The sequence below is a fragment of the Zootermopsis nevadensis genome, unplaced genomic scaffold, assembly GCF_977971745.1.
Source record: "Zootermopsis nevadensis isolate Lab colony 2312 unplaced genomic scaffold, Znev_1.0 Znev_ptg000007l, whole genome shotgun sequence".
Lineage (NCBI taxonomy): Eukaryota > Metazoa > Arthropoda > Insecta > Blattodea > Termopsidae > Zootermopsis > Zootermopsis nevadensis.
In genome coordinates this window covers 1,473,125-1,499,945 of record NW_028259139.1, presented here as the reverse complement: position 1 = coordinate 1,499,945, position 26,821 = coordinate 1,473,125, and the positions used below count along the sequence as shown (strand labels likewise).

Below are 26,821 nucleotides of genomic sequence, written 5' to 3'. Positions count from 1 at the left end.
CGACCTTGAAAAATCACCCATCCACTCACTTAACTGTCACCCCGCCACTGACTACCGCCACTCACAAAGGACCTCGTTTATCCATCCACTCACTTCCCTGTCACCCCGCCACTGACTACCGCCACTCACAAAGGACCTCGTTTATCCATCCACTCACTTCCCTGTCACCCCGCCACTGACTACCGCCACTCACAAAGGACCTCGTTTATCCATCCACTCACTTCCCTGTCACCCCGCCACTCACGAAGGACCTCGTTTATCCATCCACTCACTTCCCTGTCACCCCGCCACTGACTACCGCCACTCACAAAGGACCTCGTTTATCCATCCACTCACTTCCCTGTCACCCCGCCACTCACGAAGGACCTCGTTTATCCATCCACTCACTAAGTCCTCACCCGATTGCCCGTAGTCTCAAGCATTCACCATTAAATTAGTCCCTGTACCAACTGACCCACACAACTTACACACTAATCTACCAACTGAATCCACTCATTTCCATTTTAATCTTAATGTGTTCGAGACAACGGGAGCTGTGTGTGGCCATCGGCCTTCAACACAGTGAAACAGTGAAGCCGGAAGCCAAGAGAAAACTCGACCTTGTGCTCTGTTCACCGGAACACGAGTCTGGAATGTTCCACAGTTTAAGCAACAGCGGTTTAAGGGACACGGGACCAAAACATATGTAATTTTTTTTTTAAAAATGTTTCAGGATTACGAAGGAGCAAAATTCTTTCCTCGGGATTCTAGTAATGAGTCTCGTGGTTCTATCATGGACACAAAATGGCGGTCACTAATTTAAAGAACAGTGTAACATTTGAGGTCTCTGGTATCGTTAATTTTTTCAAGTTCTATGCACTTTAACTGAAGGTCGTAAATCTGTCCAACGTGAGCATAAAACTGCCTTGGAATACGGAAAAGACCTTAAAGTTGTTGAGCGAATTTAATACTGGATCATATCTGTTCAGTGTAACCTCCGTCTCACATCCTGCCTGAGTCAAAACTTTTTAATCTTTACTGTTTCATTGTACTGAACCTTGGTACACCTTACAAATCAAACTTCCGTGTTGAAGTATCGTTGTTTGAAAAAGAGCGTATTTTCACACACTTTACACCACTGCCCGCTGTGAAATGTCTGTTAATGTTAAATTATATGTTTCGACTAAGAATTAATAATCATCAGGTCTGTAAAAAATTATACGCAAGTTATTGCATTGAAAATCGATTTTGTACTAACGTTTAATCGGGAAAGGTTTACGAAACGTTCTTTGAGAATCATACGAAAACTAAATACATTCTGTAGACAAAATGCGGAATATTAAAGCAGTTGATAAAAACAGTTCCCAATGGGCTTTTAATAATCTCACATTCTCACTCAAAGTAATTAAAAGTATTCTTTAGGTTTTCTAAATTATGTTTTAACCTCACCCCATATTTAACGCTGCTAGTTTTGATGGTTTTTGTGGTTTCGATATCCCACGGAAAGCAACAGGGTTCATGGTGTTAGACCTACATGTATTGCGTTTTTTTTTACAAATTGAAGGTTTGTTGGCAACCCTGCGTCGAACAAGTCTATCGGCGCCATTTTTCCAACACCACGTACTCACTTCGTGTCTCTGTGTCACATTTTGGTAATTCTCGCATGGTTTTTTTTTTTTAGACATAATGCTATTGCACACTTAATAGACTACAGTATAGTCTAAACATAACTTTAATATGCACTGGGAAACCAAAAAATTGGCGTGACTCGCTTTATTGCGGTGGTATGGAACCGAACCCGCAATATCTCCGAGGTATGTCTGTATTGAGTGTCATTTGTTTTGTTCGCACGGCTGTTATGTTGGTATTATTGATTATATGAAATTTAAAAATGCAAAGATGGATGGGTCACAAGACGTTCATATGAAGTATTACAAAAGTTCATCGACTTGCTTTAGTGGGGAGGGACACGGATACTATAAGATAAACCTAAATTAATGTAGAAAGGGGAGTATGTATACATTACAAAGATTCAGTCTTCTTACCCTTGTTAGTAAAATCAGGACGCACCACGTTAAAGTAAGATATATTTTAACCCTTTAAGGCCAACCAACCAAACCAAAGAAGCTAACTGAGGGCAGAGGCCTGCGCAAGCGCAAGCATCGTCCCTACCTAGGTGAAACCATTCCTGCGCACAAGGCGCATTGCTGGAAATGGTAAACGGTCGTAATATAAGAACGGAAATTTTGCTAACGCTAACGGGGTTTCGTCGTGGCGGGAGCCTCGACCATTCAAACTGGGATTTGTTGCTGCTGATGGGAGGTTATCCTGTCAGGCAAGTTGTCGAAGGAATTTGGTTGGTTGGGTCTCTGGGGTATGAACCCAGAGAGGGAGGGGCCGTTTCGGCTGAAGGCCTCTGCGGCATGGGGGGAAGATCACTTCAGCTGATGGCCTCCATGATCGGGGGGAAGGGTGGCGGGCCGTGCCCCTATTAAGTTATACCCTGGCATTCGCCTTACAACTGAGGAAAGCACGGAAAACCTCAGTCAGGGTAGCCGAGTAGTCTAACCACTCGTTGTGCTGACTTGGCCGTCTTTTGGGGATGGCTTCGGCTGGCCTGCTGAACATCAGTCGCCCTCGGTTGCCCTTGGGTGAACTCTGGCAGCCCTCATTCGGCACGAGTGTCTTCCGAGTTGCCGAACTAAGGGGTTCCCCACACCAGCTAACCTCGAGTCAAACCTCTCAGTTAGTGCTCTGATGTGGTCAAAAGCCCTTTAAGGCGGAAGGATATCTAAATAATAAACATTCAGTCCGTACCTCAAAGAGAACAGCAACTCTCCGCCATGAAAACCTCAACCTACAAAGAACAACTTGTTAATGTTTCTTAAAAAATACTCTTTGTTTACAGTGAAAATCCTACAAAATCCATAATTACAAAGCGCACAGTTATTAATTGTTGAAGGAGGTGGTACATATAGTTACCACTGGGTTTTGAAGAATTACGAAACGTGCAACGCTCTTTGATATTTGTGAAGACTATCAAGTTTTGATCACGACTGGGTCATGCTGAAGCCTATTACGGTGGGAGAACCGGTAAGTAACCAAAGTATCTGGTGGGAAATGTTACACAACGAATCACGTGACAAAAAAGATTCGTCTGTGCACTCGGTTGTTTCACACGGATGCGGTCATTACCCGAGGATCGACGTAGAAATCCTCTGCCTCTGTTCAATGCAGATTGTATCAGCAAGGTTGAATGTTAAGTAGACGTAAGGGCGTGGACTGGATTAATCTGGCTCTGAGTTGCTTGCAGTAACAAACACTTACGAATATGACAGCGAGCTTTCAGGTGCCTTAAAAGACGGGAGATTTCTAAACTAGCCAACTGATTATTGCCTTCCAAATTATATTTTAATGATGACAAAACACTGTAACAGGGAAACTAATTTACTCTAAATCTCCTCTTTAAGGTAACCTTACCAACTATTGTCTTCTTCTCTAGCAGAGTTTTTGGCGAAAGTCTGTCGGACATAACCTCGTCACACAGAGTCGTAAATAATTTCTTCGACGATATTTTCTAGAACAATCTTATAAACTGAAGGGAAGGAGATCAGTTCGAAGCAGGGGTTGTCGTCATTATTTCACTACGTCACTATGGTTACAATGTTCACGACAAATCTTGGTAACATTCGGTCTACCCGGTGCTATCTGACCGGCGAAATAATATCACTCCGCGCCTCTGACTACTTAAGGTTAAAGAGTGTGTGGAGATGTACGTATATCCGCTCCCTTGCTACGCCATCATGGTGTTAACGCGTACCTGCATTCCTAGACACGTCACAGTGTTCTGGCGATCTGAGATTATTCTGTAGGAAGTGAACTGCTGTGTGGGCTTCAAGGTTGCGTGAAGTACAGTTGGCTCAGGAGTCCTGCAACACCTATCACCAATGTCATGGGACCGCTGTAATGAATGTTACCATGAGAGAGAATTGAGGTTATGAAGTACGAAGATGGATGTCTATTGTTGCGCAATGTAGTCTGTTAAATTTTTTTTTACCGACATTTCTGAGGTGTCTACTGCCTCCACATACAAAAACACGCGCATGTAATATTTATTGTGTTTTATTAAGTTACTTTGTTACTCAGATCACACACAGAAATGTCACCAAAAATAATTATAAGTATTGAAGTATTGAAGAGAAATTATGTTATTACATGCATTTTATGAAAACCCATTACTGAAACGTTATTAAAAAATCATTCTGTGTGTGTGTAACTGATGACGTATATAAACGACATCTTTCCAAGAATTACATTGGCTTGTAAATCGTATAATACTAATGGGAATGACTTGCTAAAAGTCGAAATATTTGGGTTAGTAACAAGTGTAACTTCAGTTATACTGTTACTCTGTTCGGACCATTATTACGTAGTTCTGTCAGAGTCATCTCGTATCGCGGGACGGAACTACTTCACTGGAAACTAATGCGAGATGCGCCATTACGTGAAGGTTTTCAAAGTCAGGATGACTTGCTGAACCCCGCATTGCAAGCAAAACAAAGTCGTGAAGTGAGGTAACACAATTACTGAGCACTGTGCCGATACCAAGAGGAAAAAAAAAGCTAAACAAACTTTAGCGTTATCTGGCTAAACAGCCGCCAAACGGAAGAATATTTCTTTGCCATGTTGGCTGCACTGCGATAATTCAAATTTTAATAATCTGATTATTTATTCTCATACTGACATTGAGGTTTGAAACTGGACCTCAGGGTTTCATAAAAGTAAGAAATTCCTTCAGCAGCTTTTAAGAAGGATTCTGTTAAGTGGGGTTAAGAAACTATTAAAGGCGCAAACAACATTTTATATTAAGTCTATATGAGTTTCACATTAGTGTCCTTTCAAGTGTGAACAGATTTTATGTTCTATAAGAGTGTTATGTTTTTTCGTCTCATCTTCTGGAATTCACGATGAGGCTCATGTAAGGGCCTGCATGCATCTGTGGTCGTATCTTGCCAAATATTAACAAAAGAATGTACCAAATAAACTTGTAGGTATCCATAAAATAGCATGTCATCAGCATAAATCTGATTCAGAAAAAAAAAATTAGAATAATAAAAAAAAACGAAAAGTGCGCTATCGAAAGAGTTGTCCAAGCACATGTGATTGTGCTGCCATCTATGTAATCACCGATGGAATTATAAGAGAACAGCTACGGTCATGTGTAAAACGAAACATTGTCATTATCTACTTCGTATTTACGAAATTCACTTTCTCTATTTATGTTTTATTTTCTTCAATTTATTTACTCATCATTTCTTTATGTTTTCATTCTTTCTTTTCTTCATCCTTTGTCATATATTGTATTTTTTTTTAAAATTTCCATCCATTCCTTCTCCTTCTCTTGTATATTTTCCCCTCATTCTTCCTTTCTCTTCGCTCCGCGAGCTGTTGCTGCTGCAGTTTGCATTTTAGAACTGTACCTGGCACAGCCGCGACCAGCGTTCTCTCCAGATGCAGTCCACAGTCGCCATGGGGGCCGCGTGGTGCAGAGACAGAGCGCACAATTCCAAGTCCCCCCTCGATAGGATCATCGTGCAGGTGAGTGAATGGGACCTTTTTAAGATTCTTGGCGCGACATTTAAATGTCTGCATGGCAGTGATAACGACGTGTACCATCTGTTTTATTACGTCTTTAAACAATGTCTTGTCGTGCATTTGTCGATTTCGTCGAGGACTCTGAACGATTCCAGATTTCTTTTTCATGAACGTCTCTAACTGAATTATAATTTTAAGGTAGATGCAGTGAGTTTTCTCGGATAGAAGAACCGGATGACAATTATTTCAGATGTTCTTAAACAATACTTATTATTCTGTTGTGCGAAGTTTAGTTTAAATCCGTTCATGAACCGTAATGCAAGCCAGAACGTGAAATGTATAAAAAAAAGTTGAATCAGATTTTTATATGGACACTAAAATATAATAACATGTCGACAATTAACTCCGTGGGGGCAGAATTCTTCTTCAGAAGCTAACAGTTGCTCAGCTGGTAAACAAATTCCCAACCTTTAAGGTTAATTAACATGTTCACAAGAGCCTGTTCAAGATAAGTCCATTCCACTACATTACTTTCAGATTTTAATTAATAATATTGAACTATTTTCTCCTTTGTCTTCATATTTCCCGATAATTTATCGTCCAAACTGAGTTACAAGCTCCATACATCTCACCATCATAATATATCCTATAGAATATACATCTGGAACATCACACTAAACATTAATAGATAATTTAAACAACGAACCTCTGTGTTCTGATACCCTGAAGATAGAGAGAGCCAACCACCTACAAGACTATACGGTATCAACCCCGAAGATCACATTATCTACGTTTACATGCGAGGAGAAAACCACAAAGTCTCATTTAAAAGAAATTTGGAACACTGTGCACATACGCGGTATAATAAATTCGTCATTAAAACTCTAAGGCCGAAGTTTGTACAAATATTATATATTAATTCAGTCGGTAATACAAAGAAAACTTGTTACCATTACAAATATCAAATGATTAGTGCAGTTAGGTAAATAATCCTGGTTTACAGTGAGAATTATACGAAACTCATAAATACAAACGGCTGAGTTACGATTATTGAAACAGGTGGGATATATAATTAACATTTGGTCGTAAAGGTTTAAAAGTCTCCGCTAGAGTATTGGAGTGCAACTGACGTCTATCACAGAAGCAGTAAATACTAGTAAAGTTTATGGGTGGAAGTTATTAAAAACTTGCATGTGCCTGCTGTGTTATTTGTCAGGTTGGTACAGATGTTAATGTGATATCCTTGCTTTCATAATATAATTTATGCAGTCCAAATAGCAAACATTTCCTAATTTATTACTGTATTTAACATTCAAAATGTCTGTACCCTAATATAATTAATTGTAATTAATATTTATATCATCGTGTTAACATTCTTGCTTCGTGTGGTTCCAAATTAAAATATCGGCACCGGATACCGGCCGAATTTACAGAAAATATTCGTGGTTCTGCTACTGAAAGTATCCTCACACACAGATATGGAAAATTAAACTTGAGACAATTATATTGTAATTCGGGGGGTATTATTTAATCATATTTTTGTAACCAGCATGAAATTTGAAATTAAACCTATCGTAGACTTTGCCTGCATTTCACGACCAATGTTGTCACACACACGTTCTGTTTGGTTAAGAATTAATACGTCACGACTTCACATTTGCGTCATATAAGAACTTCCCCTTGGTCTGACATTACTTGTCTAAAGAAGGTAATGAGCGAATAAGATTTGGCAAACGTATAGCGCAATACAAATACGAGGTGCGATCGGAAAGTTTCAAGACTGTGTCAATAGAGGGCGAACCGGATGTAGTACGAGCTTCTGCCGCTAGGGGGTGCGGCCTACATTCATAGTGAATCAGTGTGCCAGCCGGCAGCATCGAATTAGCATTTGTTTCTTAGTTACGGGCGTTTTGGTAGTGCATTACACCGACCCTCCTGCGATTTCGGAATGGCGTGTGAAGTACTCACGAAGATTTATAGTTACGACTTCTATCCGAAACATCTTTGTATTTGTAATGCCCATGTATGTTCTATGGGGAATATAGAAGACACGACGAGGATTTTAAGATTCCACGAACTCATAATGAAATTGTATCCGTTGACATGGACTGGACATGTTAGAATTAATGATCGGGAGTCTATTAAAACCTTGGGCTGCAATACAAGAATTAAGAACGTTAAAGTTGAGAATAAAAAATGTGGAGTTATTATTTGAAGCAGGATTTGCTTACGAAATTAATGGAAAGTATTTTTTTGAGAAATAGCCACGGTGGTCTAGCGGTTAGAACGCTGGCCTTGTAATCCTGGGGGTCTCGGGTTCGATTCCCGGCGGTGCCCGAATTTATAACTTGTGTTGGGCAAGGCCGTGGTCTAGGCAACACGGAGTTTTCCTCCGGGGGCATCCCAACAATTACTCCATTCACACACAGAAGAAGGCAATGGCAAACCACTTCTGGATCATCTGCCAAGAACGTATATGAACAGGTCCCAGTCCGAGAAGAGAAAAGGATGGAAGGATCCTGTTCATATGGACCTGTCCTCAGACAGAACACTAAATAATAATAAGATGAGGTGGTCTAGCGGTTAGAACGCTGGCCTTGTGATCCTGGGGTCTCGGGTTCGATTCCCGGCGGTGCCCGAATTTATAACTTGTGTTGGGCAAGGCCGTGGTCTAGGCAACACGGAGTTTTCCTCCGGGGGCATCCCAACAATTACTCCATTCACACACAGAAGAAGGCAATGGCAAACCACTTCTGGATCATCTGCCAAGAACGTATATGAACAGGTCCCAGTCCGAGAAAAGGATGGAAGGATCCTGTTCATATTGACCTGTCGTCAGACAGAACACTAAATAAAAATATTTTTGAGAAAGTCAAATCTCGAATAGAACTGCATCGCCACCATGGCAGAATAACATTACAATGCCCACAATTATTTTCGAAATATTTTGCGTACAAAATGCTGTTGGCAAGAAGCTATCTTTGTTTGGTCTAAAACAAACTTTCAAATATTTGAAACCTGTAACAGCTGAAATCTTACACGACAACAGATCACCCAGGATGAATTACTCTGGCCTCTTAGCTTCAGTGGAGAACACAGATTTAGAAGTGTTAGAAAACAACGTGGGTACTAAAATATTTGGACCTAAGACTATAAAATTATTTGGAAACATGAAATAATATGTGCGAAGAAGTTTCGTGTTTTGGGCGGGTTGAGATGGCCACATCTAGGAGGCACTGGTGAGCTGAGAATGTAGATAAATGAGACAAGGAATGCGTAAGGAATTTTAATGTAAAAGTCTCTTTGAAAACGGCAATTTGGAAGACCGTGAAGGAGCTAAAAGGATTAAGTTGAATCTTAGATAAATGGGATCTGAGTATGAGAAGCGAATGGAAAAATTGTGTCCAATGGAGGAGTGTGGTATTAGGGGTGTTGAATCTTTGGCGTCTACCATTAGAAAGTTAATTTCGATAATTATCTCTCGCTGATATGTGCAGAGTAACCTTTTAGTATGTCAGTGGGACTGTGTAATACGTTGTGACGTTCACCGTCTGGGAGATTTACCCACAGAGTGTAGTATTAATGGGGTTAGTTTGGTTCTCAAAATTAGTGATGATTATTTCGTAACTGTTACTTCTAATAGTAGTTTTTGTTGTTGTTGTAGATCTTAAAACATAATTGAGATTTATACCATTTGCAGTGTTAATGTAAAATCTTCACCAGGTTCATTCAGAATTTCCAGAGTTGCATCTTGAAGTTGTATTATTTAACCTGCATCATCGCCAGTGCGTAAGCTATTAGCTTCATAAGGCTGTTGGGATTGCATTGTCTCTGTACGAACTTTCACCAACAACTCTTGTTTCGCAATACCAATGTTGTAAATCGGCGTTCTTTACACGAAATTCATAAAATGAACGCAGGATGTTGGTACGAGTGTTGAAGTTAGTTTCACAGACTTCGCCCTTCGGTGTTGATTTTCCTTTCGTCCAAACTCTCGGTCTGATTGGTTAAAATTATCGCACTTTACAGAAAGATACGACCTTGCTCTCCCGCTGTAAAGAATGCTAATACTTTGTGACAGCAATTAGCAAGTATTACACAGAGACTTGTGTAATAAACAAAGAAACAAACAGTAGTGAGTGGCTGATAATATATCACTAGCTCTTTTAGGTATTGTGTGAGGAAATTCGTCACCTGCCCGAATAACACGAAAATCCTTCGTCAGCAAAATATTTCATATAAAATTTCTTGATTAACTATCTGATACTAGAACCTTAAACGTTCAAAGTCGTTCAACTGTTATTAGAAACGATTTAAACCCATCTCAAACCAACTCACATTAAGATCTGTAATTGTTAGCGATCTAATTTCGTGTATCAAATCTAAAACTCCTTGAAGATGGTGAAGAGTCAATTGAATAAAAATTTACTTGGATATTATCCATCGTCTAGTAAATATAAAACGTAAAAAACGACGTTTCGGAGATGGGATTCTATCTCCGTCTTCAGGTTCCTACACAGTTGGGCCCACTAGATAGAGCTAATCCCTATCTCCGGACCTCTTGGATATTATCCATCGTCTAGTAAATATAAAACGTAAAAAACGACGTTTCGGAGATGGGACTCTATCTCCGTCTTCCGGTCCGGAGATAGGGATTAGCTCTATCTAGTGGGCACCAACTGTGTAGGAACCTGAAGACGGAGTCCCATCTCCGAAACGTCGTTTTTTACGTTTAATATTTACTAAACGATGGATAATATCCAAGGAAATTTTTGATTCAATTGATCTAATTTCGTATTCGCAAGTTCCTGTGTTTCGAATCTCTACCGGATTCAAGTTGCGTGGCCATGGGTTATTTCTGCTCCTAATTCATAACAACCTTTTAATCTGACATTATAATAATTATGGTATTGACAAAACGTAAATAGTACAGGCTACAGTACCTAATTGTATGAAATTTCGCATCTTTATAAAAAGTACAGAGTGTCCAGTTTATCGTGAGTCTGGTGTCTCATAGGGTGTTACGGCAAGCTTCCCGCATAGCGGAGCAGGTGATTCCGATTATACACTGCAAGTTTTCCCCCTTACAGTGTGACCTAACTTAGTTCAAAGTAGAGTTTCGAATTTCAGAAAATTCTGCTTCTGTGCAAAAATCTACCAGACGCACGGCCAAGTTGTCTTGGAATAACAGAAATATCCTGCCTAAAATTTCTTCAGTTCTTTTATTTTATAGGAATTATTCACTGTTCCCTACTAACAAAATAATTTAAATCGGCTGTACCTCGTCCACCAAAAACTTAAAGCATTCATGGAATTATCAGCTGTGCTGGACGTAAGCATTGTCCATCATAACACACCCACTCTTTTTCAATCTTAATTCTTAAATCTTACGTAACGTTCGTAGTTTATTGTTTCGTCTAAAGAAATGACCGTATTATTCTCCAAGTGCTGACTGTGAACCACGTTCCGACTTTCAAATCGTGTACAATCAATTCAACAGCAACTTGAATATTCTGTGGATCACGTGTCAATTGTTTTGACTGTCTACTTACCACTCTTTAGCCAAAGAGGTTAGTTTTCCGGGAAGAAGGACGTAGCCTGCCGACCTCAGATTTCACAGCTGTGGGTGTCATAAACTGGAAAAATCCTGTAGTTAACATCATTTTCGTCTGATGCATTCGTGTCTTTTCTGTCTGACTCGACTGTACCGATCTCTTCAGCCCGAAACCTTACACTTCACAGTTTCCCGTTATCATTCGACATAACTTAAACGGCGTAATTTGAGAGGAACCAATCGACCAGCGTCACGAAATCGATTTTCGTATATTTTTAATTTAATACAAAAGGCACTCTTAACTAAATCTGTGCATAATTAAAATATAAGACACTGTAAACATTCCTATTATTGAGCACTCAATGGCGTTGTTTATTAGTCCCACGTCACATATTTCCAAGGCCACCACGTTGGAGTCGTAGAAAGCAAGGGTTATCGCAGTATGGCGCTGGAGCATTTTATATATCACGACCTTCATTCCAACCTTCATAAAAATTCGATTTCTTTCTTAAATGTACAAGAATACGGGATAAACACACACTCGCGTACGTCACAGTTCATTGTCTTTCCTGAGTTTGTAAAACGAAAGCAATCCAATGGTACCAACACTTCGGCGTGTTTGTCCCTTATAATGCAACTTTTGAACCTGGTAGGAACAACACGTTATAAGATGCAATGCCAGCTTTATCTCTTTTAACTTCCAAACACAAATAATATCATCATGGCAGCCGCGCGAAGTTGTCAGTTAGAAGCAACACTAGCGCTGTTACGAGCGAAGCCTGTACTGTACGATACTGAATTGTTTGGGGCTGGTGGCTCTTTAAAGTACAGTATATTGAACTTTTGTGATATTACGACGTGAGATCTGGAATATGCTAACCGACGTTTCGGAGGTTCTTCCTCAAATTATCACGGTTATCGCCTTGTTGATGAAGGCAGTAAGCATACTCGTCACAGTGAGAACCTGAAATATCACCTTTGTGAATGCAGTTTTTGAAACAAGTGATAAGCGGTGTCGTAAGTCCATCTCAGAAATTCTTATTCTTACGGAAACCAATCTTAATTTTGCGGAATTATTTTCGAGTGACATACATTTTAATAGTTTTACGAGAAGCGGTGTTCGTGAGAAATTAGAGCCTTGGAACGAGTTATATCCTCCAGTACTGAGAGTGGGTCACACTGCAGGTTTGTGGTAAATGTCTGACAGACTCTTGTCTCTTCATCCGATTGTACGACTGTTTTCCATTTTAATATATAGTAAAGCCGGGAGAGAAGTAGCACATTTTTAAAGATTATTATAAAACTCCTTTTTAGGCGGATGTTAGTAAATATACGTTCTTACTACTTTTCATTGCGACTTTAATCGACATCAGATACTGCATGGGATTGTAATGAGGCCATTTTCCACCAGTATCCTGACCAGTAGTTTAGTTCAAGTGTCTACATGGCCTTTGTAAGTGAGACTGAAACTAACCTTAGATTTTCGTAGATCTGTCTCAAACTGGTAGGACTGTGATTGCGCATGCGCAAGATGGCGGACGAGCGAATAGCCAAGGTCATCACATTATACTCTCTACAACCTAATCCGCGACGCATATATCGGCTTTGGCTCTCAGAGGGCTCTTACACCACAGATTATTATTATTTCTGTAGCACCAAAACACATACAATATTCTTAAAAGCAACGGTTCCAAATGTTTGATTCATGAAACCACTGCATGTACGCAGAACAGCCTGATAAATACGTTTGAGGGGGAGGGGGGGTTACGTAATGGATGTATTTTATATGAATATTATTTTAAGATACATTTACAAGGTAGAAAAGTGCTATTTATTTCGGAAGGACATTTATGTAGCATCTTACATTTACAGCGGTGGACACGGTCGAGATAAGAAATTCCTATAGAATTTTAATCGAAAAACCTGACGTGATGGACCACTTTAGAGACAGCCGTAGACGAGAGGATAATATTATAACGGATATTAAATAAAAAAATGTAAGAATGTGGACTAGATACTCCGAACAGATTAGTAGCGGGGTCCAGAGAGCAGAATATGATCCTTCAGGTTCCATTAGAGGCGAGGAATTTCTTGACGATCTAAACAATTTTCAACTTATCGAGGAGGACCCTTCTTCATGGAGTTATTTCTTCAGGAACATTACATTACTTTATCTGTTGTGACATACAGAAATGATTTACGTGTGTGTTCATGGGCCAGATAAAATGGATGCCAGGGAAGACAGAGAAATTCAGTCACGACACTTACAGACAAATGGCACTGGAGTAGATTTCTCTTACAGTATTTCGGCTTTTCCCCCCATGAATAATTATTCAATAAATGAACTCGTATAGCGAGGATTACTTAATAAATCTGTCAGACTGTGGTGAATCAATCGACAAATCGTATTTTCCCGCCGCAAATGAGCATAAACTCGCAAATATTCGTGTGCGTGGTTTTCTATCATCTCTTTCATGTGCATCGAACGACTTGGAACCTGTTCCATGGCTCATGAATACCATATCGGGGGCAGTGGGCGGGGTCTTCCTTATTAGCAGGTGACCACATCGATTAATTTCTCAGTTACGTGTTTTTTTTTGCATAATGATTCATGATGTGTACTAAAAAGGAAGGCTGACTATTCTTAGTCTAATAAAAAAAATTCACCGCTGTAATTAATCAATTAATCGCAGGCACTTAAATTATTAATTACATGGGTACCAGATTCGATAACTAGCACGGACAATGTAATTGCAAGTGATTTAGAAGATAACAGTTATTGACTCTGATGATATTTTAGGTTATGTGATAAAGAAAACTCATTACAATAATTATATATAAACAGGATTATTCATTTAAATTAGTAAACACTTTTACGTTTTTGGGGCCTACCCAGTCTCCTGTCCAATGGGTATCGGGGCCCTTTCTCCGAGGGTAAAACCCGGCCGGGGCGTGACGCTGACAACTTACTCCCATCTAGTGCCGAGTTTAAGAATGACTAGGAGCTACACTTCTCTCCCCCCAAGCGCCTACATGGCGCGTAACGTGATGGCTTTATGTAGTGCACAGAATTCCGTAAGCGTTCTCCGATAATTAAAATTATGAATAGACGGAGGTGAGAGTCCACTCATTTCAAAACTAACGCCGCCGTGATGTTGAAAAGAGTAACATATTTGCGATCAGACTTACAGCACCCGGGAGACAAATCCGTGCGTTTCGCGTACGTCACTAGCTTGGTAAGCAAACCAAAGACATTGCCGACATCGGGACTGAGACAGCTGGCTATACAAAGTACTGCCGCTGGGAAATAATGTTTGTAATATGGACAGAATATGCTTCCTTCTCAAAATATCCCTCCTAACCGCGATTCCTTTGCATTTTAATTTGTAACGGACGTGGAACGCACAGATTCGTCCTGACTGCTGTACAAAAAACTGTGAAATTAAAATAAATTTAATCTTGAAATTGTCGTTCTAACGCTCAGACGTCATCTCGGCGTCATCTTATTTTGCTGCAGACATTTAATTTTTGTAACAGATTTCGTTGAAATCTCTACATTCTTTCCACGCTAAAGATTTAAACTATCTACATTTATGTTTTTTTTTAAGGGCGTTATGATTCAACAGCTAAGAAACTGACGTAACCAACTTAACTTTTTTGTAGTGGGTTATAAAAATACTCGGACACTAGAATAACAACATTATATTAATTATCTCATTAAATGAATAATTTGGTACATGACATAAACTTTTATAGAAGCTTGTAGGGAAGTAGCCATGTGATCCGAATACTCGACGTTATCGAAATAATAAATGAGAACGATTTAGATGTAAGAAATGTTTTCATAAGAGCGAAAATTACGATCATAAACGTGATGATATATATTTCAGGACTGGTAATGACAGATATTAATAGAAAGATTAAAATAAAAGAAGGCGAATTTCCAGAAACATTAAAGCAATGTACAAAACCAGTTTAAAAAAAGCTGCTCTATCAATATTCGTAAACCGAAGGACACATATGCAATGGACGTCAAATGGTGATCTTATTACACATAAAATATATAACTCATTAAATTTATCTACTTTTATTTGAAGTATTTTTACGTATTCGACATACAAAGACGTGTTTGTTATTAACCTATATGCATATTAGTATAACAAACCCGTATTAATAATTGGTTTTGCAACAACAGATTTGAGTCTACAATGATTAAACATCACGAACGAGAGGTTCCTATACCAAAGAACATTTGAATACTGCAAGCTAGATTAGTCTTAATTATCCATTCTTTATTCGCACTGAGACGATTTGCAAGTGGACACACATCGTCCATGCTGAAGGTTTACAAAATGTTGCACATTTCACGTCTCGTATTAGGAAGAATACGTCAGACGGGCAGTAACGTCCTTGCAGATAACAGGTGAACAACAATTCGAGAGGAGATAAATATGAAAGTTGTATGAGGATGTGGACGCTTGGGCAATCACTTTGCAGAAAGATACAGCGGCTGGTGGCCTAGAAACCACACCTGGTTCGTGGCCAGACAGACATACTCACTCTTTAACACACGCAAACAGAACCACCAATCCTCTCACGAACACAACACGCAGAGACGTACACACTGACATATTCTCTCATGAAGTCACTGGGTCTCGCAGGCACACATGTTCAGTCACTGAAACACACTCTCAACACCCATCGGTAAACAATCCCAAAGTTTTAAATTAAGGGAAATGGTTAATCGTGTCTTCGAATCTTTCTGTCAGGTTTTTCCTGGTTGTGTCATCCCAGAAGAACGTGACAAATTATAAATTTAAAACAGGCCACGACCTCCACAGCTTCTGAATCATTCACAGCAACTCCCTCCTCGATACTACATTACCTCTGTAGCTAACAATTTAACAAACGAACGAAAGAAAAAGTTGTTTGTCGCAAAATATCTCCGAGCTTCGTTGACCGTTACAGATACTTACAAAACTTGGTTTCTAGGAAGCCTAAGTACGGGGTGGGAGGGCAGAGATAGCTCATAAAGCGTTAGAACTCTTATTGTGACGTAACTCGAGCTTGCAGATATTTTGCTATCAGGATATCTCTACTCCAAATCTTAGTAAACGAATAACTTGCAATTTTTATGAAGTCTCCTCTGAGGAAAAACATGAAATGAGTTAACTGAGTAGGAAAAAAAAACGCTAACAAGAAAAGACGAAGGGATTAACTCCACAATTAGAAACTGCGTAATTTACAGGAAACGGTAACCTGAAATCCTCGATTTAAATACGTAGTAAAAACTGTGTAAATAACGTGTCCTTCAAAGCAGCGGTTGAATTGTAAGTGTCACTATGGAAATGACAACATCAATAAGAGGTAATTGTCTATGTAGGTTTTGGTTTCTACTATCTGATTCAATCGCCTCAGACTACAAAAAAAGCTACGGCCTACTAGCATCAGAACAGATGCTATTTGCAGTTTTGAAATTCATATCCATTTATGAGATCTGAAGCTACTTAACACGTTCGTAGCGTCAACTACCCTGAACGTAATATATCATATTTAATTAATACGGATATGGGATGAAAACTTATTAAGTACGTGTGAAAGAAAAATTAAGAAAGACTAAGAAAAGTGGGAGACAGATGAAGGTAACATTCCTCTGGGATACAGCGCCGTGTCGTCTCTTAGAAGAAGTAGACGTTTAGAGATGCGTACTGCTTTATTAAAACGATCGCACCACTGAAACGTCGGTCAACTTCAATGAGACAACACTACGCAATATCCCAGAAGGTCGTTGAAGAGAAATTATATCTGGGGGTACGCGAAGACATCTTAGGGGGTACGTGAAATTTTTAAAAAATATTATTTATGATAAACACTGAATAATCAGTAATGTAATTTATTTAATTTATCTTAGATGTAGATTATATACTACGTATAACTTGAATTATACACCAACGACTTTGGGGGTACAAATTTGGAGACAAATTATATCTGGGGGTACGCGAACAAGAAAGGTTGAATACCACTGAACTAAAGGGTTAAAATTGTATCCAGGCGACAAAAACGTAGCCTTGCGCATTCAGTTTAATTTCTAACTGTGGCTGTCTGCCGGTTCGTCGAAAGTGAAAATTTTAAGCGTCCTTCAGACTTAGAAAACGGGACGTTTACTGAACCTTGTTCTGTTTCACAATCTTTACAACCGGGCACGTTAAGAACGGTATGAATGTTGCACCAATCAGACACGTTCTGATACGATATTTATTAAATCCTCCAGCATTTAGGCTCGAAGCGCACTGGACGAGGGAATCGATTCGTGGTGTAAGGGTTTCATTTGGAAGATTCCGGATTATAATTTTACAAAATTGGAAAATGTTTTTTAATATTGTCGGCTAACTCGTTCAAAGCCTGTTGTGACGTTACCGTGCTGAGGTTTATTCAGGAGTTGAGATCCGGCTTGCTGGCTGGAAGTCTTCCTCATCGCCAACACCTCCACTGATTGAGGACAGGGCTCAGTGTTTCCTAATTTCTTTGCAGAGACGTGCATTAGAAGCTAATTTGCTTCAGGAAATGTCACTGAAAAGTCTATAAATATCTAAACCAAATGCTGGTAAAAGGACTGAATGTGGAAAGCAAAGGACATTTTAACAGAGTCTAGTGTTCTCTTTAAAGCCAAATATAAGGCTTTGACCGGGATGTTCTTTTGTTAAATCTTATGTGGTACCGCCTGATTCGACTTCTAATGGTTAAGTGAAGTGTTTTCTTCGCGGTACGGTCTGGATTCGTAAATACTATGAAGACGAGCTTCGGCTTCAAATGGTTAACCAGCTGATTTTCGTAATGGTGAGGTGTAGTGTTTTCTTCGCGGTACGGTCTGGATTCGTAAATATTATGAAGACGAGCTTCGGCTTCAAATGGTTAACCAGCTGATTTTCGTAATGGTGAGGTGTAGTGTTTTCTTCGCGGTACGGACTGAATTCATAAATAATATTTAGACGATCTTCGGCTTCAAAGGGTTAACTGTATGAACCCATAATTGCAGTTTGCATTCATACGTGTTGTGTGTCTCTCAGAGCAGACATTGCCTCGACTAACAGCATTAATCAGTTGATCTTAAGAATTTTAAAGTGTGTTTCCTGTGCGGTACGGACCGATTTCTTTGTCTTAAAATGGCTTCGTGAAAATTTTTTAATAGGCTGATTCCAAACGCAATTTAACAGGGCAGACATGAGATACTTCGCGTTGTCATCGACTAGGGAACAGCATTTAGACGTAATCTGTCAGTTTTGCCAGGGTAGAACCGTGCGTTTCGTCTACGTCGCTACTTTGCGGCGTAGAAGGAAAATAAGACAAATATACCGGAGTCACGATTATCCTATATTCTGTTTTATCCTACGTGCCACGAGTCATTCTATCGAGATTGCACATAAGAACGTTGGTCGTTGAGGGGAAAGGGAGGTAACCGCTGAAGAGGCGTTCTTTTGTCCAGTCTCTAGCGTGACCTTGAAGCAAAGAAAACGAATGTAGCCAAGAAGCAAATGTCCGTTATTTATTTCTTTTAAAAAAATAAACTTTCATATAACGCTGGCCTTGTAATCCTGGGGGTCTCGGGTTCGATTCCCGGCGGTGCCCGAATTTATAACTTGTGTTGGGCAAGGCCGTGGTCTAGGCAACACGGAGTTTTCCTCCGTGGCATCCCAACAATTACTCCATTCACACACAGAAGAAGGCAATGGCAAACCACTTCTGGATCATCTGCCAAGAACGTATATGAACAGGTCCCAGTCCGAGAAAAGGATGGAAGGATCCTGTTCATATGGACCTGTCGTCAGACAGAACACTAAATAATATAATAAAATAAATAAAATACAAATTTATGTTTCCTGTTTTTGACAGATTTTTTTTTTCCCATTTGATGTCGAATTTTCTTCGTAAGATAATAATATCGCAAATTGAGTTACTGAGTCGAAAGTTACGTCTTTTCCATTAGTCTTCCGTGTTAACCGACCTTTTTGATTATCCCACCGCCCTCCTGCTCTACTGTACCGCGTAATCTAAAGACATTACCGACATCTGCTACCCCTCCCAAACCTCTCTGGTCCCCTAATTCAGGCCGAAAATTGATTTCCGTATCGCCGTGGAGAGACTAAAGAAAAGTGGTTTGCAATGTTTAAAATGAAGGCAGTTTTCCTCATTCAGTCCTTGCGTCATGACGTACGTAGCGTCCGGTATTTTGCAAACAAATCAGCAATAAGAACGCGACTCTGTGTTACACCGAACATTATGTAAAAACCCTAAACAAATATTTTCAACTGCTGCTCTGCACGTAACCTGTTTATAAATTTTACAAATTACAAAACAATTTTAGTCTCCATTGCGCATGCGCATTAAGACTACGTAACGATGTCTTTATTTGCGCATTATAAATGAGGCTCATGATCGTTTAGTGTTTCCCTTCAATCCCTTAGTTTCGTGTGACATGTAAATGAACGCAAATCACTTGCTCAGGTCGTTTGAGCGACAGGATCTGCTTCTGCGTGGAAGCTGTTCATTGTCTTTCCCACGTTACGTGATAAAATAAAAATACCACGCGCGAAACAGGACCTAATTATTTCAGACTTAAGCACGTCTGCTGATGGACGGTTAATAAATAACGTTCTCAGTTCCTTGTACGTAGCGCGTGAGAAGAATGCGCACAGGGACGTTATCTTCCGGAATTACGTAAGATGAATTTGTTCAACGAATTGAATTTTGGTCCCGTATCGGCTCTTATTACATAAAATTTTGTTCACAAAGCTCAAATCCTATGCGAGATTATCAATTTACAAAAATAAAAAAAGAGGCTTTTGCTTTCTTTACAATTTCAGCGAAATTAATAAGAAACAGTGAGGTTATGTCTCTGTACAGTTCAACGTAATGTCTGTGCATTTTGTTATCAAAGAATACATGAACTTGAAGATAAAATACTCTTATTGAAAGTAACGCCAAAAGAGAACTAAACAAACGTTTTAAACGATAAATTTGCAGACATGCGTATATAATACTTAATCAGTTTTTTGTTTAGTGTTCTGTCTGACGACAGGTCCATATGAACTGGATCCTTCCATCCTTTTCTCGGACTGGGACCTGTTCATATACGTTCTTGGCAGATGATCCAGAAGTGGTTTGCCATTGCCTTCCTCTGTGTGTGAATGGAGTAATTGTTGGGATGCCACGGAGGAAAACTCCGTGTTGCCTAGACCACGGCCTTGCCCAACACAAGTTATAAATTCGGGCACCGCCGGGAATCGAACCCGAGACCCCCAGGATTACAAGGCCAGCGTTTTAACCGCTAGACCACCGTTAATCAGTTACCGTACAGAAATACGAAAGAAACATTCGTGTTCCAGATGCCGCCATGTTGCTGTTAACCATTTTATCAGAAATATAAGTCAAATTCTGTTATCATCGGCCTGTCAGATATCAGATACTGTGGCCAATTATGGTTTAATGCCATCTCAGTGGTCTTTCCAAACTTCGCTTCTCCCTAGGCTTGTATACTGTAATGAATCTTGAAAGCAAGATGGTGTCCTGCTAATTGGTTGCCAGCCAAGAGGCGAAGACCCCCAGTGGTGGGGATGTTGGACTCCGAATAGACGCTGAGATGGTATTTCTCCCAACCTTAATCCGGTTAATGGAATGATCACACCGCCATGACGTGGTCACATGAAGGACAAATTGTTGAAGACGCTTCGTATCCCATGAAAAATTCTGTTACGATCTAATTATCTAACTAATTAACTTTTCTTGAGAAGCAGATTCACATTATATTAGTCAATAAATTCTCCAATTTAGAAAAAAACCCATGAAGGTTCACAATGTTTTCAATGCTGTAGTGCCGTGTAGTCTGGTAGATTTTAACCGACGTTTCAGAGGTGCCTGCTGCCTCCATTATCAGGGCGAACTGAAGTACACATTTGAGTATCTTATTTCTTTTTACGGGAATAGGTAAATATATTTCTGTTACCATTTTTTAAATTCATATAAAAATACGAGATAGACGTTCCATTCATGAATAAGAAATTTAAGCTTATTAATCATTTAAATTTTATTTAAAAATCCAGTTCGTACTTAAAAAAAACATATTTCCATTAGATATATCAACTGTCGTTTAACGCTTTAGGAAATAATCGCTGAAATGTACCAACTTAAAAATCGTATGCTATATACATACTGATCAAATCGTACGCCTGGCAACACTGGAGACCGGGTGCGTGTTTACTCCAGTTGTCATGGTGACGTAATGATCACCTTAACAATAAAGATAAAGACGTACGTGTGTTGACACAGTTATTCACATGGTAATTAGTTCACGTCTCGCCTTGCGATGCTCTGATGTTTTCAGGCAGACTACTCCGGGCGAAATATGTACACACTCTCTCTGAAAATGGACGAAACACTGCACGTGCAATGTTTTAGCATTTGAACCAACAATAACGAGCAAATTCACATACAATTGTACGAAAATTATATATCAGTTTAACATGGCGCACAGTACGAATTACGAAAAAGTTTAGTCACTTAGGGAGGTTGTTGGTGGGGAGAGTGTCCTCCCTTCGCCTGAAGATGGCTCATAACTACGTCAAATTAAGCCCGTGACGGAAACTAGTCGTCTAGGTACTGTCTGCTAGAGCCATCTCTTAGACATCGCACGAACTTCAATGTCATGGCATTTTACTTTAAAGCATTCCCACACAAATAAAAGGAGACCACTGGGGGCCTGGTGAATCAGACCTCCACGCCCAATCCACCTTCCGGAAAACTGTTGTCAAGACAACTGCCCAGGCGACGTGAAAAATGGGAAGTGGGCACCATCGTGTTGAAACCACATGCTTTAGGGCTCATGTAGAGGAGCACACTAATAAAAAAATGGGATCGTTTCTTCAAGCAAACGCGTCACATCGAGACGATCTCGTACAACGTACTGTCCGATGACGTAATCGGCCCAACGCCGACACTAAAATCAGTGCTGGAGTGAGACGTGACGTGGCAGGACAATTCTTCGCTGCGCATATAAGCAGTGTGGACTGTGTACCCCCCCTCCCATCCCTCTAACTTGTACATACTACTGAGGGGTGCCCACAATTGAATTGTGGACAGAGATGTTTGTCCTCCATCTGCAATCCTTATATTACAACGTAAACATGAGAGCCGATCTCCGGGCCGAGGTTTGAACGTGTGATCTCCCGATTACGAAGCAGAATGTTAATCACTCGACTGAAAACGTTAAAATTGGCAACGGCGCAATCTTTTATGTCTTCATCTTTAGTGTTTGTGGAGCGGAAGGGAAGATAATGTATTTTTTAAATGCGTGTGGTCTACACCTACGAAAAATTGGTATGAAACTATTCTTAGACATGGGGGGGGGGGGGGGCGCCATCCGGTTAGCACTTGTTTGACACTCTCTGCCATCTAGCGGTGCTTGCGGAAAGCAACTCATGTTTACTGAGAGGTTTGTCGCGTCACACAGAATATTGAGTCTTATTGCCGTTGACGGATATTAAGCAATCATGGCACATTTCGAGAAACTGTACAGATCTTGAACAGTAATTTTTTTGGTTTTACGGACAGGTAAAACAGCAGAGAATAATATGAGGATTGGCGGTCCACCCGCCACATCATGGAAAATAAATAATCTTCAAACGAATTTGTTATAATATAAACTTTTTAACGCTTTTATATGGAATTATGAAGGTCGATAAGCGTCATTATCACACGCAATGAACATCTGCAACACAAATTATGCCTGAGGCATCTGCCAGTTTTAGAGATGTCAATCAATACGAAAATTTTAAACGCGTCCTTGAAGCGAAGTGTTTGCCGTTGAACATCAGACTGCGGAGACAGACTGTCCAGTTGCGGGAGGTTGCAAACTGAACAACTGTGGAGTGAGCCACTGGGGGACTTTACATTTCACCAGTGATTCTGTACGATTTCAGATCTGTCCAAACACCGACCAGAGACCGAGGGCCTCCGAGAACAGCAAGAACATCACTGACAGGTGAGACGTGAAATCCTGAAGAAAGGATTTTTCCTCTCGTCATTTTGGGATTTCTCATTTTATAGATTTTTTCCCTTTATATAACTTCCTCATACATGTCACCCGTTTTATTAACCATTCATTATAAATATCACACCGTATTTTTATCATCGTTTCAAGGACACAAGTTTGCACCCGGGAAATATAATGGACTTTAATCACCAAAAAAAAAAAAAAAATAGTACCTCGCCTTTCCTCAACACAAAATATTCTGCCAAATTCAGTTTATAATACACGTTAAAATATGATTAAGTAGGATTTGAGGTTTTCACGGCGGTGACTCCGATGATGGCTATTTTCTGGGACGTAGCGCCGTCTAGTCTGGTAGACGTTTACCGACTTTCAGAGGTCATACTGCCTCCATCATCAGGGCGATGAGTGACATACTTCTACAGTGCTACAATGCGCTACAACCCAGAAGACAGCCATCTTCTGCGTAAGTAACTTTATTTCTGTCTACATTCCTCAGAATTCTCTTTCCCGGATTGTCAGGGAGATCTTCAAGAATTCTTAGTCCGTGAATATTTTATCTGATCCCAGCCATCGCATGTCTTAAGGTAGTGGGCGCCTACAGTTCACGCGGCCAATGGGAGAGACAAATTGTCTTCGAATATAGCCCATGAAGTTTCGGGATAATGCTCAAACACCAAGGGCATTTATTTACTACACGAGAACCAAACAGAGAACTCAGAAAGCGATACTTTGAGCTCATTTAAAAAAAAATTCAGGCGTAATTCCACTGCTTTGGGGTTCTGATTATGTTTTTATGTCGGATATACAATATTAAAATGAAACTTTCTGTTGCAGAGTAACGAGTAGACCGATCGTAAGCCAGCCAGAACCTATCCACACCAGACACCAGCCCATCAGCGCTACGCATGCATTGAACGCAAATTCTAAATGGCAGATCGCGTCTCTCAGCGTCCCCGATTCACCAGACGAGAACAGAACACCAATACCTCCGCCTAGGAAGAAGAAACAACAGCGTTTGCAACAGGAGAGATGGAAGTCCGTCCCCCGCCCTCCACCGCCACAACCACCTGACGTGGCCAACAAGAAACGGAGGCAGAAGACACTGTCCACTGTATCTCTGCCAAACTACTCCGATCTCTCCCTGTCTGTATACAACGAGAAGCCAGCCTCTGGCCACGGGACGCCGATGATAAATGAATCGTGCATGCCCCTGTCGGGAAAGAGCCCGGGCATCAGCTCACTGACAGTTGAGAAGATCGAAAACTGCGTTAGGAGATGTAGAAGTTTCGGTGCCTTCAAGCCAGAACAGCAGAAACTAAAGAGTGCACAGAGGAATTCCTCCGAGAGCGACGATTCGTTTGACGGACTAGACGATTGGGACCTCCGTGTCATCGAACACTGCGAAGCTCATGAGGCGAGCCCACCACAAACCATGCTTCCACCACAAAGAGCTCGAAGGACGCCGGACAGCGAGTTACACAAAACGGAGACGAGTTCATCTGAGTGCAAACTGGATCCAGCATCCTCTACAGAGGATCGAACACAGGAAGATAAAGGCGAAAGCAGTCTATCCGAACCAAGGCCTGAATCCATCGACAATCCGGTCCTTGTGTATGACTTCGTAAACCTGAAAAAAACACCTGCAGATTTAACTCTTATGAACGGTTTCAAAGAGACCGGTCTTAAGACTCCGCCGCCGAGCCCAGAGAACACGAAATCCAAACCGCCAGAGAAATGGGGTCACCCAGATGGAGGACAACCGACGCATTCGACTCTCCTCCGACTGCTTAAAGAGTTCCAGACCTCCGAGGGCAAGATGGAGGACAGCGGGGCTCAGCAGGTTCTGAGAGAGCTGGGTCTGCCGCCTACCTTGCGAGAGCCAACCAGTCATGGCAGCAGTGGACGGTCTTCGATGACGCCATCGCTCAGCGAACTAGAGACTGCGCTAAGTGACCTTCTGGAAGCGTCGGCCTCGCGGACGGGCGCCGAAGACGACGACGAAGACGCCGCCTCGCCACCGATGCAGCAGGCGCTCAGAGTGATCTCGCCGAAGCCATACAGCTCTTTTAGCAATTCGTTCCACCCCGTCCAGACAAATGTCGGGAATAAGCAGCTAGAGACTTCGGCGTGAGGCTTAGATCGCGCACATGTAGATATGTACAGCATTAAATCAACTCTCAATTCAGCCTGTCGTGTCATCTTCTGTCTGAGTTGACACTGGTCCAATCATCGGCTGAGCGTCGTGGTTTCCATCAGAACATCCAAATAAATCGCTTTCAGATCATCCTGACATCCTATGCAGTTGATAAAGCGTAGTTAAAACAAAGACGATTTTTTGTTCCTTCATAATTCGTTGTTATAAGTGTTAAAAATGCTCCAAATGTTATTTTAAGTTTATTAAACGACGTCTTACCAGTTGGAAATATTACGCAGCAACGAATGTTAACATGATTATAATTATATATTAAATCTTGTCCGTCTAATCACAATAAATTCTTATTAAATATTACAATAATTAACATTTAAAATATTTAAAATATCAAATGATGTTCTTTATCGAAATATTCGATTTACATTAGACCATCATTTTTCACGACATGTTTCAGTTCCTATTTGATATTTTAAATATTTTAAATGTTAATTATTGTAATATTTTAATATTTAATAAGAATTTATTGTGATTAGACGGACAAGATTTAATACATATTTATTATATCACAATATGACGCAACTTTACCATCTCATGATTATAAATGTTGAACTAGAAATGATACTAATCCAAATGGGTACGGCATTCTTTACGGAACCATAAAACCTTAACCTTGAGAGAATTAAGAAAATAAACTTAAAATCTGTCAGAAACACTGGAAAACGAGAAGAGATTCGAAGCCAGGCATTAGTGCCAACCAGAATATCGCGACGTTCCACCATACACTGGACAGGGATGTCTGTCTTTGATGAATGACAGTACAGGAATTTGACGGACTGATCTCCCATATAGGGGATCCCATTGCTTTTCTAACACACGCGTTGTCTGAGATTAATTCTGAGTCTCAACAGACCAGTGTGTCAAATCTATGATCTGTATATAATTAAAGGAGATCCAAAGTTTGCTTTTCTGTGCAGTTCTTATAATAAAATGAGCGCTGTTTACGCTATCTGGAAGTTGAAGACGGATTCTTGGAAGCCCTGAGAATGCCATTCCATGAAGTAAACCAACACCAGCATCCGAAAGTGATATTACAGTGCGTATAAAATTAATTTGGCTCGTAGGTAACGGATTACATGGGATAATGCTTCAGGACTGTTCTCTGTCAAGATTTTAGGTGTTCTTTAAGTTTTAGGTAAGCTAAGAACACGTTATGGCTCTTTAACTTTGCTTTAGAATATGCCTTCAGGAAAGTCCAAGATAGGCAGGAGAGTTTGCAATTGAACGGGACACATCGGCTATTGGCATTTGGTGATGATGTTAATTTATTGGGGGACGATATAAATACAATAAAGAGGAACGCAGAAGTTTTACTAGAGGCTGGTAGACAAGTGGGGCTGGAAGTAAATTCAGAAAAAACTAAGTACGTGTTAGTATCTCGTCGTCAGAAGACAGGCGGGCAAAATTATCTTAGGGTAGCTAATAAGTCCTTTGAAAG

At 40.3% G+C, this 26,821-nt stretch overlaps 2 protein-coding genes across 3 annotated transcripts in view; one reads left to right on the top strand and one right to left on the bottom strand.

The window, feature by feature from the left end:
- The window catches only part of LOC110834670 (uncharacterized), a 212,747-nt gene that overhangs the window by 8,877 nt on the left and 177,049 nt on the right, over positions 1-26,821 (bottom strand). The window contains exon 1 of one of the 2 annotated variants that reach the window (XM_087343883.1): positions 11,127-11,781. The exons of the other annotated variant lie outside the window; for it this stretch is intronic. The gene's annotated coding sequence lies outside the window, so the exon portion shown is untranslated. Of the gene's footprint in view, positions 1-11,126; positions 11,782-26,821 lie in introns of those variants that run through there. 2 annotated transcript variants of the gene reach the window in all.
- On the top strand, positions 5,430-26,332 carry LOC110834668 (uncharacterized). The gene is made up of 3 exons (XM_022074075.2): positions 5,430-5,577; positions 23,101-23,162; positions 24,009-26,332. The coding sequence occupies exons 1-3, from the start codon at positions 5,491-5,493 to the stop codon at positions 25,303-25,305; spliced, it is 1,446 nt and encodes a 481-aa protein (XP_021929767.2). The 5' UTR covers positions 5,430-5,490; the 3' UTR covers positions 25,306-26,332.

Bases quoted from the DNA above. Each gene is read 5' to 3' on its own strand.
- LOC110834668 (XM_022074075.2), top strand. From the start codon at position 5,491: ATGCAGTCCACAGTCGCCATGGGGGCCGCGTGGTGCAGAGACAGAGCG. The intron at 5,578-23,100 runs GTGAGTGAATGG...GTACGATTTCAG, and splicing joins TCGATAGGATCATCGTGCAG to ATCTGTCCAAACACCGACCA. The intron at 23,163-24,008 runs GTGAGACGTGAA...TTTCTGTTGCAG, and splicing joins AGCAAGAACATCACTGACAG to AGTAACGAGTAGACCGATCG.